We start from the raw sequence: 18,700 nt of genomic DNA, 5'->3' as shown, positions 1-18,700 counted from the left end.
GCTGATTTATTCCATAAATCAATTTAGACCACTGATTTATACAAAAGTCAATTACCACAAGCATGAGAACTAATGAAGGAGATTCCAAAACCAATATATTTCCCTCTTTCATTTGCTATTTTCTGTCATGATAATATAATTATGAGAGCTAAAAGCAAGTCCTTTTTTAGAGATACATATAGACTACCAGAATCCAATTTGAAAAAATTTTTCTTTTACCTTGTGCATCTATTAACATTCTTAATGTTCCCAGAAGTTTGAACTGAACTGGAGGCATTTCCGATTTTAAGAATTTCAAAACTGCTTCTGTAACCCCAGCTGATAACATTTTTGCTTTATTTACAACTAAAAAGAGAAAGAGAAATTGTAGTTAAAATGGTATTATCATTATTAATGGTAAACACTGAATTCAATACACATTTTTTTTCCAAATATACATTTTTAGTTGTTTATTATCTGTAGGGTCCTATGACACTGTTGATTTAGAAAGTATTGTTAATTTCCTATACTGTCTTTTTTATGAATGAGACTTTTGGAAATTAGTGTGGTTTATAGGAAAATGATATATAAAATTATACCATTTTAAAATGTATTATCAAAACATCTGCTTAAATAATTTGCAAAAGATGTCTGGAAATACTGGATTCTAATTTATAAAACTAATTTCAGCTTTACTAAATCTTCTGTACCTCTATCACTGACTCAATTGTTTACTATATTAGTAAATAATGTTAATTTTCTATATGACTAAATTGTATCATTGCTGATAGCAGAAGGATCTTGGATGCAAGCAGAGAATACCAGAAAAATGTGTATAGGTACTTTATTGATTAAGCAAAGGCATTCAACTTTGTGTATGTTAAAGTTATGAATAACACTTCACAGAATAGGAAATTAAGACCATATACAGTCAATCTGTTGCTAGGCAAATAATCTGAGTTGTACTAATAAAGAGTAAATAAACAATGTAGCACTAGGATTGTATGAAGAGTCATAGTAACCTATGATATGCAGATGATACAACTATGATTGCTGAAATTAAGGAGACTCGATGCACTTAACGAAAAAAAAAATCAAAGCCTACGTACTGCTTTAAGTATGGGTTACAAATCCTCACAATAAGACAGATAAGCAACAATTGGATAAATGGAGAAAAGTCTGTAGTTGTCAGATTCATTTTACTTGGATCTATAAAACCTATGGAAGCGTAGTAAAAGACGGAAATTAAATGACATATTGCATTGGACAAATTCATTGCAAAGACCTCTTCAGAGTGCTCAAAAGGAAAAGATATCACTTTGAGAACTAAGGTGAATCTGACTAAAGCCATGTAATTTTCAATTCATGACAGAGCTGAAGTAATAGAAAGACCAGGGAAGAATTGATGCATTTAAATTGAGATATTGGGAAAGAATACTATGCATAGCATGGACTGCTAGAAGAACAAATTAATCAGTCTCAGTAGAAGTAAAACCATATTCTTAGAAGGCAAGATGGTAAGACTCGTTTTCACATATTTTGAACATATTGTTAAGAAGGGATGGGTCCCCGAGAAAGATACTATGCTTAGCAGAGGGTCAAAATAAAGGAGAAAGACTCTCAATTGAGGATGGATTGACACAGTATTTGTTACAAAAGGTTCAAATAGCAGGAATTGTGAGGATGGAGCAAAACCAGGTCATTCTATTGTATTCTATTGCGTATAGGGTTGTTATACATTGGAATCAATGACTCCTAACAACAATAACATAGTAACCAAACTGCATTCTTTAGTACCGAATTTAATATCATACGGTTATTAGAATAAAAAGAAATTTATATTTAGAAAGTAGACTAAAGAACAGTTTTAATTATCTTCTGCATTATGTCCCATGATATTATGTCCCTGGCTCAAAGACTTGATTAAAAAAAAAAAAAGACAGACAATTAAAAAAACTCACTTTTAAAAAAGTGATATGACTTCTTCTAAAAAGAACAGGGGTGTGTACAATGGCATTCTTTAAGGGACAGTGCTAATTTATGCTACTAACTTAATATAACTGAAGATGCTTTAAAAAGCTTATTTTTACATGATAAAAAAATAAAGACTTCATAATACAGAGTATTTGCATGATCTAAACAAAACTAAGATAGGCTTATCCAGTCTCAGAAAACATATTTAGCACATTATCTCTTATTATTCTAAGAAAAATAGAAACAACATGAAGACTTTTTTTTTCTTTTCTTGGTAGCATCAGGTCAATTTATTATTGCACACAGCAAATATTTTCCAAAAAAGAATTTTCTGCGTAGTTGCCTTCCACCACCCACTTTCAGGCTTACCTGGAATGGCCAGGTTTCTGAGAGCACTTAGCGCTGCATGTTGTACTGTCACGTTTCCATCTTCTACATGTCTGTCCAATAGATCCATAAGTTTTTCTACAATTCCACTGTCTACCATATGGATACAATTTCCATCTGAATGAAACAAAAGTACTGTTTTTTAAAACGTCTCTTTTAAAATGTCTACAAATATTTTATAATACTGACTCCTGCATATTATCTTAGAAGATTACAGTAGAACAGTAGAAGATGAAGCTCTTAGGGAGTTACCTCCACTGCTTTCTTCATCAATTTAATAGATTTTTGTGTTTACTGAGAAGTCTAATTGTAAAAATTACTAAAACAGATAAAACATTAAAAATTATAAATCTCAGCTTAAAGCCTGGTTAGCTGTCAAAGCTTGATTAAGTAGAAAATACAAAGTTTAAAATGTGTACTGTTAATTTTTACCTATAACGAAGCCTGCCCGTGTTCTGCCAATGTTAATAAAGAAATTACTAACTTGTCAAAAGTTTGCCTGATGTCAGTTCACTTTTACAAAATATCTATATTAAACAGCCCAAATGTCCATCAATAAGTGACTAACATGAGAAACTGTGGTACATGCACATGATGGAACACTGTGTAACATTCAAGAAGCAATGATTATCAAAAATATATATATAACATCAGAGAGGCAAGAGAATATTATGCTGAGTGAACTAGTTCAGGCACACAAGAGAAAATACTGCATAAGACCATTATTGTAAAAACAGAAGGATAACCAGTAAGATGTGTATGGATATCCAAAGAGGGCGGGGGGGAGAAGTCAGAGGGTCAGGAGGAGGAAATCATGAGGCTGCAGAGTTTGATGGGAGGAGGCAAATAAAAAAGAAAACCACAGATGTACATGAATGAGTGAAACACAAGAGAAAATCTATATTAGTAACTTGTAAAAATAAGTGAAAAAGGGAAAAAAAAAACCCACAACAAAAAGACCCACAGAGGATTTTTGCTTTGGCAAAAGCAAGTTGAGAGTTTAGCCATTAAAGAGGTAGCTAGGTTCATCCATGGCCCAGCTCTTTTCTTGGGAACTATACTCACTATCAAACCATAACAGGTTTGAAATATGTCTGTAAATACTACATGTTAGAATTATTTTAGGTTTCATGTGTTATTTGGTATAACTTGAAAAATTATTTTTGGGTCTATGAACACTAAAAAGTTCTCCCATATAAATTAATGGCAATAGCTTCTTTGCTTTATACTATTTCAGCTTAGGAAAGGTTTCATAGGAACACTGTACTTTTAGAGAGCAGTGGAAATCTGCACTTCAGCTATTATGGTTATTTCTTTTTCAATGTAAAAATTTATAAAATACCTACAAAGCAGTTCAAATATTATAAAGAACTGCTATGTATTCTGCATTTACCTAAACAATCGTCCTTATAACTAGTTTTTACCTTGATTACTTTTGATTTACATCTGAAATCAAGATAGTCTCCTAAAGAGTGAAAATGGAATACATATTCTATTATAATCCACTACACTGTTTTTATTGGAATAGTCAAATTAAAAACAAAAATGATCTATATTTCCTAGACAAAATGTAATAAAGAGGTTTTTAACTAAATGCCAGGTTGGTAGATGTTATAAACATAAAAAAGGTCTTTTGTTTCTGAAATAATATTATGTTAAACCAGAGGATTTACTACGCTTAAATCTTCTACCTATAAAAGTGTACACCGATGTACAACGTCTCTAAAATGCTCAGATTTTTAAGCCTAAAATGAAAGGACTAAATAAGAGTGCGGCCTCCTAGATCAGATAGCTATTAGAATAATACTCAAGCTTACCACACCTAAGAATGCCAAGTACCCAGAAGAAGTGCCTCACAATTGTCTTCTCTATCATTTTTAAACTATTAGAGTTTAAATAGCATATTATATGTAATTTACTAGGAAAGTAATTATCATTATTACAGGCCTTGGAAAAATAAAAACTAAGTACACAATTCCACACTATAAACATTTCTGAATTGTTTTTGTTTTAGTCCAAGTGATTTCAAGGCAAAAAACAGCCCGGCAATGTATTTCGTTAAAAATGATGAACTACTTATTTCATGCTTCATGTCCTAAAATACACACTTTCCCAAAGGCAGTAGTTGGTGGGATGATTTTAGGAAGGGGGAAAAAAATCCCCACAATATAAATGAATGAAATACAATGTAAATGAAGGACTGTATGGAACACAACGTACATGCATGAAACACAAGGTATATGAATGATAAAAAATATCAATAAAAATACAAATTTTTTAAAAATGTTGATAATACACTTACCATTTCTGGCAAAATTTGCAATTGCCAGTGCTCCAGCTAGCTGGAGCTGATGATTATTGGAGGGAATCCACGAAAGCACCCTTTGAAACACACTGCCTTTTCCTCCTTCAAATAATTTCTGCATTGATTCATCTAGGGGTGAAGGAAACATGGAGTTAAAAGGAAAAACATACCTAGAAAAAAGAAATCACTATTTCTTGTGAATGTTCAACAGGGAAACTATACACCTCCCTATATAATTTCATAATGTTAAAATGATTCTTTTTATAAAAATTTTTAATAAAGACCAAACAGAATATAGAATTCTTCTAGTCCAAGAAACACTTGATACTTCAACAAGCGGTTATTTATATTCTACCTGAATAGAAAATTAGCCTCCTCTCTTACATATCACTCTCTCAGCCTCTCCATGTTAATCAGCAGAAAGATTTCCTTCTATTATGTAAAATTGGTGCCTTGCTGTAATTTCCATTAGTTCTAGGATGATCCTTGGTGTCACAGCTATCTATTCCACACAACAGCTCTTCAAATACTGAGACACTGAGGATTCTTTTTGCAGGTTTATTATCACTACATTTCTCTGCATGATGTACTTACAGTTTCAAAACAATTGCATTAGCAAGATTAAATGGGTATTTTAGAAAATATCTAGTGTAGTGCCTATAGAAGATTTAATATATATTTTTAAACAAAATCCAACAAGCATATTGTTTGCTAGTAAGGCTACAACTCACCTCCAAGGAGGAGTAAAACCATTAGATCAGAAGCTGTTTTGAGCTCAGCAACGTCGTCCTCTTTGTCGCTATCCACCTTCTGCTGAACAATCTCTAGTAGAAACTCTACCAGGCCTGCTTCAACCAACTGTAGCTTAATAGCATCTAAAGAACAATGTCAACAAAATAACCAAAATTTGAGAGGAAACAAAGGTCTGGTATAAGCAATTCAGTAGAATTAAGAATAAACATATCATGATTTAAACAACATTTCTTGAGAAGAAATATCTGACAGTACACCTTAAATGCACAGAAAGCTTTATTTAACAATCCTGTTTGAAATTTTGCCACCATTTGCAATGAAGAAGAATGTGGCAGCCTGCTGGAAGATGACTTATCATCAACCTGAATTATGCAGAGGAGACAACCTTGCTTGCAGAAAATGTGGAAAACTTGAAATACTGCAGTACACGAAAGACTAAGCCATCAAAATGATTATATCTCAACAAAAGAAAATAAAAGCAGGATCATGAAAAATTGAGAAAGACTGAAGTTGTCAACAGCTTCATTTTATGTAGATCCACAATTAACCATAGTGGTAGCATTCAAGAATCAAAAGATTTATTACATTAGGATATTCGGTTGTCAAGGACCTCTCTAAAGTGTTAAAGAACGAGTAAGGACATCTATATTTAAAGACTAAGCCCCAAAGCATTACTCTTATGTTGTCTTCTGAGAGTTTTCTAGTTTTAGCTCTTATATTTGATGTCCTTGATAGATTCTGGGTTGATTTTTATCTATAGTGTAAGGCATGGCTCCAGCTTTATTTTTGTGTATATAGAAATCTCGTTGTCTTAGTACCATATTCAAAATGGTAGTATTTCTTGGACTTTTCCCTCTAAAAAGCATCCTGGTTGCCCTCTCTCCAAACAGACTGGTTTGATCTTTTGGCAGTTCATGATACATTCAGGACTCTTTGCAAACATGACAATTCAAATGCACTGATTTCTCTGTCTTCCTTATTCGTTGTTCAACTTTCAGATGCATATTAAGCAGTTTAAAATACCATGGCTTGGATCAGGCAATCATAGTTGTATCATCTGCATATCATAGGTTGCTATGACTCTTCATACAATCCTAGTGCTACATTGTTTATTTACTCTTTATTAGTACAACTCAGACTATTTGCCTAGCAACAGATTGACTGTATATGGTCTCAATTTCCTATTCTGTGAAGTGTTATTCATAACTTTAACATACACAAAGTTGAATGCCTTTGCTTAATCAATAAAGTACCTATACACATTTTTCTGGTATTCTCTGCTTGCATCCAAAATCCATCTGATATCAGCAATGATACATTTTAGTCATATAGAAAATTAAATTTGATTTAAAGTATCTAATTTGTTGGTATATTCCTTATGATCATTTTTATTTCTGTAGAAATGAAGTCTGAGTTTAATTATTTACAGCTTTTCTTTCTTTGGCCAGCCTAGCTAAATGTCTGTCTGCCAGCTCTGATCTTTGTTAGTTTCCTCATTCTGGTATAGTTTTGGAGTTGTTTTCCTCTTCTTCTTCTTGTTCCTTGAAGCTGTAGACTGTTATTGATTTTAGATCATTATTATTTTTTAGATGTTTTGCACTATAAATTTACCTCTGAGCACTGCCTTCACTTTATCTCACAAGTTTTGATAAGCTGTACTTCTTTCATTTCCCTTTTCCTCTACACTAATAAATATTTATATTTCTTCCTTGACAAACTGTTTAATTTTAACTCCATCCAGTCAATTACGACTTCCAAAGCTATAAAAATGGGAGATTGTCTATCATTCTTTTGTAAAGTGACTAGTAGATCCAAACCACTGGCATTTGGGTTATCAGTCTAATACGTTATGCATCATCCCAAAAAAGCTCCTTGGCTGCTTGCTGTCATTAAGTGCTGTGGAGGACAACTTACAGCGACCCTATGAACAAAAGATCTGAACTCTGCTCTATCCTGCACCACTGTCACACTTCCTGACACACAAAGAGCCCACTGCAGCAGTCACTGCGTTAATCTACCTAGTTGCGGGTCTTCCGCTCCTTCGCCGATCCTCCACCCTTCCCAGGATCATGTCCTTCTCCAAGGAATAGCCCCTCTTAGCAACATTCCCAAAGTATATGAGGCGAAGCCTCATCATTCTTGCTTCCAAAGAGCACTCCAGCTGCACCTTCTCAAGACATAATCTTTGGCTGCTTAATACTATGCTATTTAATCTAGCTATGGAGGCATAGTGCATTGTATGTCGACCTTTTAAAAAATTAATCTTCACATAATAATTGAGATAATGCATTTCATCCATATACAGTTTTATACAATTACTATTGATCAATGCCTTTTAACACCCTGTCTCATCAAATCCCCATTGTACCTTACCTTTTCACTATTCCCTCTCCACTAATCTCTGATGTTCTAGTGTGTTCCCCCCATTCCCTACTTTCCCTTCTTCCACCCTTTTCTCCCTGTGCTCTTCCCCTTGTGAATAATTCCTGTTCAAATATATACCTATCCTGTTCCTATTTACTAATTGCAATACCCATATTTTTCTTCTGTCAATTCTTCCCAGGTATCCTCCCTTGTTCTGATCTTTGTGTGTTGACTTTAAAATTTAATCCTTCAGTAACAGACAAAACTCCATCCCATTCCATTCATGTTGTTTTTATCAACTGTTAAACTTTTATACCCCAGGTATTCTACACATAAATTTACACTTTAGCATAAATAAAACTTATTTTAAGCACTTGTTAGAAACATAAAAATTACATAATAAAGCATGGTAACAATTACATAAAGCATGACAATAACATATAACAAGTACAACCAATTGCCAAAACATAAAAATATGACCTAATACTTTCCCATTCCATTACCTTTAAAGGAGATGTTTGTTTCTGCATATCACTTTGACTTACATACTTTTAGTGCCTTTTCCTTTTCATCTGAACTCCATCTAGTGTATCAACTTTTAGGATAAGCTTTTCTTTGTAGTTTTCAAGGTTGCTAAGTAGCAACAGTCATTTAATATTACTGGTGATCCTTTGCGTGTGACTATTTGCTTCTCTTTAGCTGCTTTTATGATACCCTTTTTATCTTTTCATTTTGAGAGTTTGGTTATAATGTACCTTGCTGTGGAACTCTCTTGGAAATTGCTGAGCTTCTTGGATTTCTTGATTCATGCTATTTGTCTTATTTGAAAAGCTTTCTACTCTTTCTATTATTATTAATATCTATAATATTGTTATTGTTAAGTGCCGTCGAGTTGTAGATGACTCATAGTGACCCTACGAACGAAAGAGCTGAACACTTGTATACTTTCATTGTTTGTCCAAGTCACAGGGTTTCTACAGGCAAGCCACTCCTGTTTCCAGGCTTGTTTTAACTGGGGAGCTCCACCAAACACTGTCCACCAAGGGTAACCATTATTTCAATATTATTTCTTCTGGAAAGCTTAATATTTTTTCTGTCCTCCTTTCGTATTATTATTATTAATATCTATAATATTATTTCTTTTAGAAAGCTTAATATTTCTGTTCTCCTTTTCTTTATTGTCTCCTTTGGGGAGTTCTCACACCTAGTGTATTTGTTCACATGAACATCATACCCTTCCACCAGGCTGTGCTTACAATAAGAAGAAATTCTTGAGGCTTCTCTGTTGTTTCTCAGTCTCTCAATATCGTGTCCTCTAGATCACTTAACATACTTCTGCTAACTTAATTATTTTTTAAAATAAAATTTTTTAATTGTCATTTTAACATAAGTTTACAGAAAAGTTAGATTACCATTCATTCATTGTTGCATTTTACCCCATCACCCTCCCTTCACCCTCCCCAAGTTGACTGTTTTTCTTCATGACTTTATTCACAAAATTCTAATACAAATTTGAACAAATTCTTTCAATTTCCCTCACCCCGCCACCCATCAAATTGTACAATCCAATGATTAATCCCTTCTTCCCCCTGTATATATATCCACATCCCTCTGCTTCCAGCCTCTCCCATTCCTCCTGGATCCTTATACTCCTTCTACTATAACGGTCTTATACAATATTTATCCTTGTGGGACTGAGTTCACTCAGTATAATGCTCTCCAGTCCCTCCCAAGTTAGGTAATAATTTACAAAGTTATTGCTCCTGTGTGCTGCATAATATTCCATTGTGTAAATGTATCATAATTTCTCAATTCATTTGTTTGTGGTTGTACATCTGGGCTGTTTCTATGTTCTTACGCTGGTGACTAATGCTGCTGTGAACACTGGTATTCATAACTTATTTTTAAATATTTTTAAATGAGGCAATGAAGTTTATTTCCTTTTTTAAAAAATTAGTTATTGAATCTTTCAGTTCTAGTATTTGGGCTATTTTAAAAAATATTACAATTTTGTTATTTCCTTATTATTCCTTTGTTCATTCATTTTTTTCCAATTTCTTTTAGGTTTTTACCTGTGTTTTCTTTTAAAACTTAGATCACACTTTATTATAATCTGTCTTCAATATAGCATATATTTATCCTTAAATATGATTTCTCTCTCTTCATCTTGTTTACTTGGTATCATTACCATTACTTTTATGCCTCATTGCTATTTGTTGAATTTGTTTGAATTTACAAGGTGTTAGCTTTCTCAATTCCCAAACACACGGTGATTTCAATAGCACAAATTTTTGCAAGACATTATTAGTACAGTACTACCTCCAGATTTTGACTACCGACCACTCTTAGCACTAGCACCCTCCGCACCCCATCCTGTGTATCTCTAGCTCAAATCAGTCCAATGTTTTTATTTTTCAAAAGTTCCCAGGCAGATTAAAAACCATACTAATCAATCTATTCCTAGGGAGATGTAGCCTTTAGTTTTTGGAGTGCTGCTCTTTCATTTTTATGTGAAGGTTCCTTTAGCAAATCTCAGAAAGACTGGAACATATACATTGAATAGATTATCCTCAGAAAGGTATAGTCCCTGCTCCTTTGTTACTGCTCCTTACTTACAATATAAGGGCTGCGAGTCCTGCCAGAACACAGTTTCAGTCTTAGACCACTTTAAGACTGGTCAGAACATAATTTATTTATTTTAAAATAAGAGACTGAAATCCTTCCCCTGCACAGTATATAACTTATTTTATCTAAGTTACAATAAAAAGAGAGATGACTAGGGCTATAACTGTTACTACCTGCTTGTCATTTTGTCATCATGAACTTGTCCAGTACAAAATGTGTTGTATATACATGTTGTTGCTATGTACCACGGAATTGGAACTGACCCACAGCTGACCCTGCAGCAGGTTTTCAGAGGCAGTTAATTGTATGAGGGCAGACTATTCATCCTTCTCCTGAAGATAAGCTAGTGGCCTTGAACCACACACCTTCAGTATTGCAGCTCAGCTTCTTGCCTAGGTCATCAGAGCCCTATATCACTCTTTGATATAGAGTCTGATTGCAAAAAAATTGCTGCATAGAAATTTCAAAAATTAAATATTATTTTTTGGTTGGATTTCATTTTAGTCCTTGATGTCCTATCCCTAAGCTGCATATGCTTATGTACACAGTAATGAAAGTTTGCCATTTGAAAGAAACAAATACTTACATCTTCTTTTCCTTTTTCAATTTAGACTGCTTAAGATACTTTTTAAGGTATAAAAGTTTAGATTTATTATATCATTAAGAAAACTAAACTTCTTATGTATAGTATCTTAGGATACACAGAATATTCAACCTGGTATGTATTTTATAAAAGGTACTGTTTCCTGAGTGCTGTGCTGAAAGTAGGGCGTTTCCTTGGTTACAGAATGCTAGGGCTAGACATGTTTGGTGACTGGTATTGAAAACTATGATGCAAAAGCCTTAAAAATAAGAGTTTTAAACTATCTAAATTTCAAATTAAAATGCAGAACTATTCTCCTTTGCATAAAATTAAAACAAATATGCTAAGGATCAGTACAGAAGCAAATTTTCAAAGGTATCATTTAACCTGCAATTATGAAACAGACAAGATGTTGAATGAGAAATAGAAATGGGGGGTGGAAATCTTATTTGGAAATATGCAAGAATATCACTGGCAATTTTCTGGCAAAAAAAAAATAAAGCTAAAGACAACAATATAATTTTCATGTCATTTTCAAATCATCAAATTAGACCAAACTAAATTTATGGCTACCAAGCAGTTTCACAAAATTTTGAAAATATCAAGATTAAGGTTTCTAGATCTCTCTTCTCAGTTTGACTTAATTACATATAAATGTGGAGGATTAAAATGCCATAATTAGTAAGCATAGCAAGGCATTCTGCCAAAGCAGACAGCCCAGGACACAAATAGCAACATCATTCAGCTCAGAGATAGCTACCTCAGTAACTACAGTTTATATGTATGTATATTTACATTCACAAACATATACACACATATATAATTAAATGTATTTTAATAGATGAAAACTTCCATAAATGAATTAAAGTGCTTATGACATACATGTACAATATTGTATCAACCACTGTAAGACAAATAACTATATAACTATCAATTCATTGCTAACAACCTAGGACATTTACCTTTCCAATTTTAAATCCTTCATTTCCCTCCATTCAAATAACTACCTTGATCTTGATGGTAATTTTATTCCTCCCACACCCCAATGAAAACTACAGGTTAGTTTTCATTTTCTTAAAAAGGACATGATGTAACCTACAATGTGTATTATTTGGTATTATTTTTCCCAATATTATAACATTCACCTACACTGTTATAGCTTTCTTCATTCCTTTTCACAATTTCATATTTTTCTTTTTAAGACTATACATTCTTCTAGGTCATATAACCCTGGTATGTCCACTCATTGTACAGAAGTAACTTGTGGTTGCTGTGAAGTTGAACACTGTGACACTGATGTGTCAAATGTTGAGAATGGTTACTTGTGGTGGACAGTGTTTGGTGGGGCTTCCCGATTAAAACAAGCTTAGACGCAGGAGTGGCATCCACTTCTGTAACAGCTTGCCTCTGGAAACCCTATGAACTTGGAGAAAGGACGAAAGTGATACCAGTGTCAAGGTCCTTCATTCATAGGTCGCTACGAGTCGCCTCCGACTCTATGGCACTTAACCACAACAACAAGACTATACTAATTTATTTATGAGTTTCCAACTGAGGTATTTCCAATTTTTGTTTATTATAAAAATTTTAGAAACTGTAATGGCTTTTGATGTCCATGTACACTTTTCTGGGTTTGTCTTTTAAAACGTACTTGATGGATAATAGGGTATGCATAGCTTCAACTTAAGCAGACATAGTCTGTTTCCCCTCATGACATTCTTGTCAGTAGTTAGTGACTATTCTCTCACTCCAGTTTCTGTTGGGTATAGTAATACGTTTTATTTTAGTTTCCAATTTAAAAAATAATTTACATCTGCTGATTCTAAATGTCATTGACTACATTTTAATTTGCTTAATAGGTATTTGGATTTTATCTTTTGTGAAATATGCCCTCAAATCTTTTGTAGATTTCTGATTTTTCTTAATGATCTATCAGGGTTTCATATATTTTGTACACATAAGCCCTCTGCCAGTCATGTTTGTTCTAAATAAATTTTCTGTCTTGTTTTTCACTCTACATGGCATCTTTTTAAAGGCACAAGTTTTTACTTTTATGATGTCCAACTTTAGTAACTTCCTTGTTCTCCATCTGAGACCTAGGAACCTCTCCAAGGAGCTCCCTTAATAAAGCTGCTTTAAGATTTAAAAAAAAAAATCTCCAAGTTGATGAGTATTTTTCTTTCTGGTTTTAGTTTTTTTTGAAACTTTCTGTGCACTAAAACTTTGCTACAGTATTACATATAAAAAATTTTTTTATATGCCAAACCATGGAGAAATTCCCCAACTGTAACTTTTAAGAAACCTTTTAGGTTTGAAATCTAGTTTTGAGGTCTATTATTTACTTGAATTAATTTTTGTATGTTGAATATTGTGGCAGAGGGTTATCTTCAATTGCATTTTTTTTATTCCCATTACTAATTTTTCAGAAGATTGTTCTTTCCCCACTACTTTGCAGTAACATTCATTACTTATATACACGCACATATATAAGTGCTAGCAGCATAGTTCTTAGGCAGTTGGTGCTGCTAAGCCAAAGCCCATCAGCCTCTCGGGAGATCTGAATCCACCTGTGGCTCTGTGGGAAAATGATGGGCAATGTGCAGCCTCAGAAAACTTGTTGGAGGGTCAGTTATTAATTCATTCCAATTTGACGTCAATAAACAAGTGATTGTTGTGCTGAGTTCTTTAAAACCATAACTACACTTTAATCTTATCAGTACTTTATTTGAGATGAGCATATTAGTATTAAATTAATTCAATTCTATAATAAATTAGATTATGATGATTAATATTTAAATATATTGCTGGATTTGTTGTAATGTGCCATGAGTTGCTTGCAACTCATAGTGACCCTATGTACAACAATTTTTATATTCAAGATTGTTGTTGTTTACCATTGAGTTGAGACTAACCCATAGCTGACCCACCAATGGATCTTCAGAGGCAACTGCAAGTGAGTTGAAACCAACTCATAGTTGATTCTCCAATGGTTTTCAGAGGCAGTAATTTGCATGTGAGGAGACTAACTTTTTTTTCCCCACAAAGGAGCTGGTGGATCAAAACTATGTGCCTTTGGATGGACAGAGTAGATCCTTACATGCTAAGCCATTGTTGTTGTTATTTACCACTAAGTCAGAACCAGCTCATAGATGAGTTGGGTTTTCCAAGTGGATTTCCAGTGGGTTTTCGGAGGCAGTAAATTGCACAGGAGGTGATTACTCTGAACCAGCTCTATATCCTGAGACAACAACCTTACTGTCTGTGACACACCTACTCCCAATACCCCAGTCACTAAATAAATCTATCTCATCCAGGGTATTCCTCTCTTCGCTGTCCCTCCACCCTCCTAAGCATGATGTCCCTCTTCAAGGATTGGTATCTCCTTGCAACATGCCCACAGTATGTCAAGATGGAGCTTCAAAATCCTTGCCTCCAAGAAGCACCCTCTCTAGGCCAAACCTGTCTGTTTTCCTACCAGTCCATGATATATTCAATACTCTTCTCCAGAACCTCAGCTCAAAGGCATCAATTCTCCTATCATCCTTAGTCATTGTCCAGTTTTCTGATGCATAGTAAGTAACTGTGAAGACCATGACCTTGATCAGGCACACCTTAGTCTCCAGTCTGATACCACTGCTCTTCAGTACTCCGGAAAGGTCCCTCACAACAAATTTTCCCAATGCATTCTTTTTTTTATTTTTCTGGCTTCTGGTACCAAGAGTGTTGGTTGTGGAGCCAAGTAAACTGAAGCCAAGCAAACTGAGTTAACGGCGTCAATCTTTTCACGATCTATCATGATGATTTAGTTGGCTAAAATATTTTCGGACATGGTAAGATCAGTCTTTAATTTTCATTCTTGTTTCTTTTTTGTTGGAACATATTATAAAGTTTGTAGTTATTTCATTACAAAAAATTAGGAGGCATATCTGAATTCCTACTCTCTGGGAGAATTTAAGATTGATCCAATTCGTACTTTATAGGCTAAGTGAAACTTACTAGCAAAGATACTCAGGACCAGAATCACTTTTTGGGGAAGTCTTTAAAGTCCTTAAAGAGTGAATTTCTTTAACAAGATTACTCTTTTTTTTTTACACACAGCTGACCCTCCATTGGATTTTCGGAGGCAGTTAACTACAATGGAGTTGAAACCAACTCACAGTTGATCCTGCAGTGGTTTTTCAGAGGCAGTAATTTGCATGTGAGGAGATTACTTAACTTCCCACCCCCCTCAAAGCAGCTGGTGGATCCAAACCATGTGCCTTTGGACAGGCAGCATAGATCCTCACACGTTAAGCCACTGCTGCTGTTGTTATGTACCACTGAATCAGGACCAGAACTGTTTCCTTCACGGGTTCCAACTAGTTTCAAACAGTTCAGTCATGGCTGATGGGAACAACAATGGCTTACATACTGCATAGCAACCAAATCTACTGTGTAGATTTGCCTCAAGTAGGAGGACACAGGCAGGACTGCCATGCTAAACAAAGGTGGGTGGATGCACTGCTTAAAATATCTATCTACAGTTCTTTCAATAAGCCAATCTCCCTCCCCCCCGCCCCCTGCCACTTTACTGTTACTGTTGTGCACTTAGTGGAACCAACTCACAGCTGTCCCTTCACTGGTTTTTAGAGGCAGCAAAAGGCGCTGAAGACTGTCCATCTTTCTTCCACAGAGCAGCTGGTAGATTTGAACCATGTGTCATTTTAGGTATATATTATCTTCATTATCAGAAAAAATCCTAATATTTCTTCTTTGCTCTATGGGTTGTTGTTGCTGTGTACCACAGAGTCAGAATTGACCCATAGCTGACCCTCCAACAGAGGCAGTAAACATACAGGAGGTGACTGCTCATCCTTCTCCAGAGGAGCAACTGGTGGATTCAAACCGTGTGCCTTAGGGATTGCAGCAAAGATTCTTACCAGTAGTCTGCCAGAGCTCCCTTTGAGGTATTAGAAATGTGTTTCTTAATACCTAAACATTCAGAGATTTCTGACTTACCTTTTTTATTGTTGATGGCTAGACAATTCACTTAGGTCAAAGAACATATCTTTATAATGCCAATTCTTTCATGTAGGGAGTTATGGTGGCCCAGTGGTAAAAAGCTGAGCTGTAATCCCAATTCCTTTATTTTTTTAAAAATGTATTTTACGATAAGTAAAGGGTCAAGATTTTAAAAATATTCCACAAGGACTTGAAAGAAAGAGTTCTGCAGCTGGGTGTCATCTTAAAAAATATGTCCATTAGATAAATTTTTAAAATCATGTTGTTCACATTTTCTACATACTTTTAATCTCTACTTGTACTACAAATTAAAGAACTATATTGAAATCTTCCATTATTGTTTGTATATCTGCCTATTAGACCTAATAGTTCTGATTACTGTTTAAGTGTTTTAGAAAAGTGAAAATTAAAATTGAACCTTAAATTCCTATAAAGTCACTTTTTTTACAATGGAACCAATAGTCTTTATTGGTGGTTACTGAGAGAAAGGGGAATAAGACAGCTCCTCCTTCCAAGGCAGCATTCCGAGTCTTACTGAATGCCCATAAAGTCATAATTTTATTTCTAGCAATTCTTTATGAAGTCCATTTTATTTAATACTAAATATAACAGACTTCTTTAGACTTGAATGGTATACTTCCCAATGCATTTATATAGCCTGTCTAGTGGTGTGAAAGTTAGGCATTGAGTAGATAACCAACAGGTTGCTGATCTGAACCCAGCAGGCACTCTACAGAAGAAAGATGTGACATTAGCTCTAGTAAAGATTTACCATTTTAAAAATGTTACAGAGCACTTTCTCATGTTTTTGACTATAATGTTGCTATGAGTGGAAACAACTCTCCACCAGTGGTTTTTATATTTAAGATTGTTGTTGTTTACCATTGAGTTGAGACTAACCCATAGCTGACCCACCAATGGATCTTCAGAGGCAACTGCAAGTGAGTTGAAACCAACTCATAGTTGATTCTCCAATGGTTTTCAGAGGCAGTAATTTGCATGTGAGGAGACTAACTTTTTTTTCCCCACAAAGGAGCTGGTGGATCAAAACCATGTGCCTTTGGATGCACAGAGTAGATCCTTACATGCTAAGCCATTGTTGTTGTTATTTACCACTAAGTCAGAACCAGCTCATAGATGAGTTGGGTTTTCCAAGTGGATTTCCAGTGGGTTTTCGGAGGCAGTAAATTGCACAGGAGGTGATTACTCATCTTTCTCCTGTGGAGCTCCTGGGTTGGCAGGCAACTCCTTACCCCTAAGCCACCAGAGCTCTATTATTTTAGCAGTTGTTGTCATACACCATGGAGTCAGAACTGACTCACAGCTAACCCTCCAGCAGATGTTCAGAGACAGTAAACTGCACAGGAAGAGACTGACCATCTTTCTCCTAGAGCATCTGGTCAATCAGAACTAAGTGCCTTTGTGTTGGCAGTGCAAGCTTTACCACTATTAAACTCTAAAAGGCGCTTGACTGTGTGGATCATAACAAACTGTGGCTGACTCTGAGAAGAATGGAAATCCCAGAACATTTAATCATGCTAATGCGAAATCTATACTTGGACTAAAAGGCAGTCGTCAGAACAGAGCAGGGTAACACCGCATGGTTCAAAATTGGGAAGGGTGTATGCCAGGGATGTGTCCTATCTCCATACCTTTTCAACCTGTATGCAGAGCAGATTATCCGAGAGGCTGGGCTCTATGAGGAGAAGTGTGGCGTCAGGATTGGTGGACGATCTATCAACAATCTGCATCATGCAGATGACACAACCTTGCTTGCCGAAACTGAGGAGGACCTCATGCACTTGCTGCAGAGGGTCAAGGACTGCAGCCTTCAGTATGGACTGAGGCTCAATGTCAAGAAGACAAAGATTCTCACCACTGGATCAATTGGTAGTATCAGGATGGAAAGCGAAGAGATTGAGATTGTTCACAGCTTCAGTTTGCTCGGCTCCACGGTCAACACTCTTGGCACCAGCAGCCAGGAAATAAAAAAAACGTATTGCGATGGGAAAGTCTGCTGTTAGGGACCTCTCTAAAGTACTCAAGAGCAATGGTGTCTCTCTGGAGACTAAGGTGGGCCTGATACACGCCATGGTCTTTGCAATCACTTATTATGCATCAGAGAGTTGGACAATGACTAGGGAGGATAGAAGGAGAATTGATGCCTTTGAGCTGTGGTGCTGGAGAAGAGTATTGAATGTACCCTGGACTGCCAAGAAAACAAACAGATTCATCCTAGAGAGGGTTAAACCAGGCTGCTCCTTGGAGGCAAGGATTCTGGAGCTTCATCTGACATACTTTGGACATGTTGCAAGGAGAAACAGGTCCTTGGAGAGGGACATCATGGTTGGTAGGGTGTAGGGACAGCGCAGGAGGGGAAGACCCCCTATGAGGTGGATTGATTCAGTGACTGGGGTAATCGGGATGGGTGTGTCAGAGGCAATGCGATTAGCACAGGATAGAGCAGAGTTTAGGGCTGTTGTACATAGGGTCGCTATGAGTCGGAAACGACTCGACGCCACATAACAACAACAACAACAACAACAACAACAACATATAATACAAGGGTCTCGGAACTAATTTTTACCTTTCACATGATTCCTATGTTCATTTGATGGTAAATTTCAAGTTATAAACATTTACTCTCACAAATTATTTTTATAATTTTATGAATTAACTGTCATGCGATTTACCTATACATATGCTAGGATTCTGCTTCTTTGAATTCT

At 35.4% G+C, this 18,700-nt stretch overlaps 1 protein-coding gene across 6 annotated transcripts in view; it reads right to left on the bottom strand.

The window, feature by feature from the left end:
* Window positions 1-18,700, bottom strand: part of RAP1GDS1 (RAP1, GTP-GDP dissociation stimulator 1) — a 202,532-nt gene that overhangs the window by 47,308 nt on the left and 136,524 nt on the right. For all 6 annotated transcript variants that reach the window (XM_006893072.1, XM_006893075.1, XM_006893077.1 and 3 more), the window contains 4 exons: window positions 5,377-5,520; window positions 4,643-4,774; window positions 2,323-2,457; window positions 220-345 (listed from right to left, as the gene is read on the bottom strand). In XM_006893072.1, the coding sequence (XP_006893134.1) occupies window positions 220-345; window positions 2,323-2,457; window positions 4,643-4,774; window positions 5,377-5,520 (537 nt within the window). The remainder of the gene's footprint in view (window positions 1-219; window positions 346-2,322; window positions 2,458-4,642; window positions 4,775-5,376; window positions 5,521-18,700) is intronic.

Source organism: Elephantulus edwardii, unplaced genomic scaffold (genome assembly GCF_000299155.1).
Source record: "Elephantulus edwardii isolate Elephantulus edwardi_28Jun2011 unplaced genomic scaffold, EleEdw1.0 scaffold00122, whole genome shotgun sequence".
Classification (NCBI taxonomy): domain Eukaryota; kingdom Metazoa; phylum Chordata; class Mammalia; order Macroscelidea; family Macroscelididae; genus Elephantulus; species Elephantulus edwardii.
The sequence above is the reverse complement of the archived record's forward strand: the minus strand, read 5'-3'. Positions and strand labels throughout refer to the sequence as shown.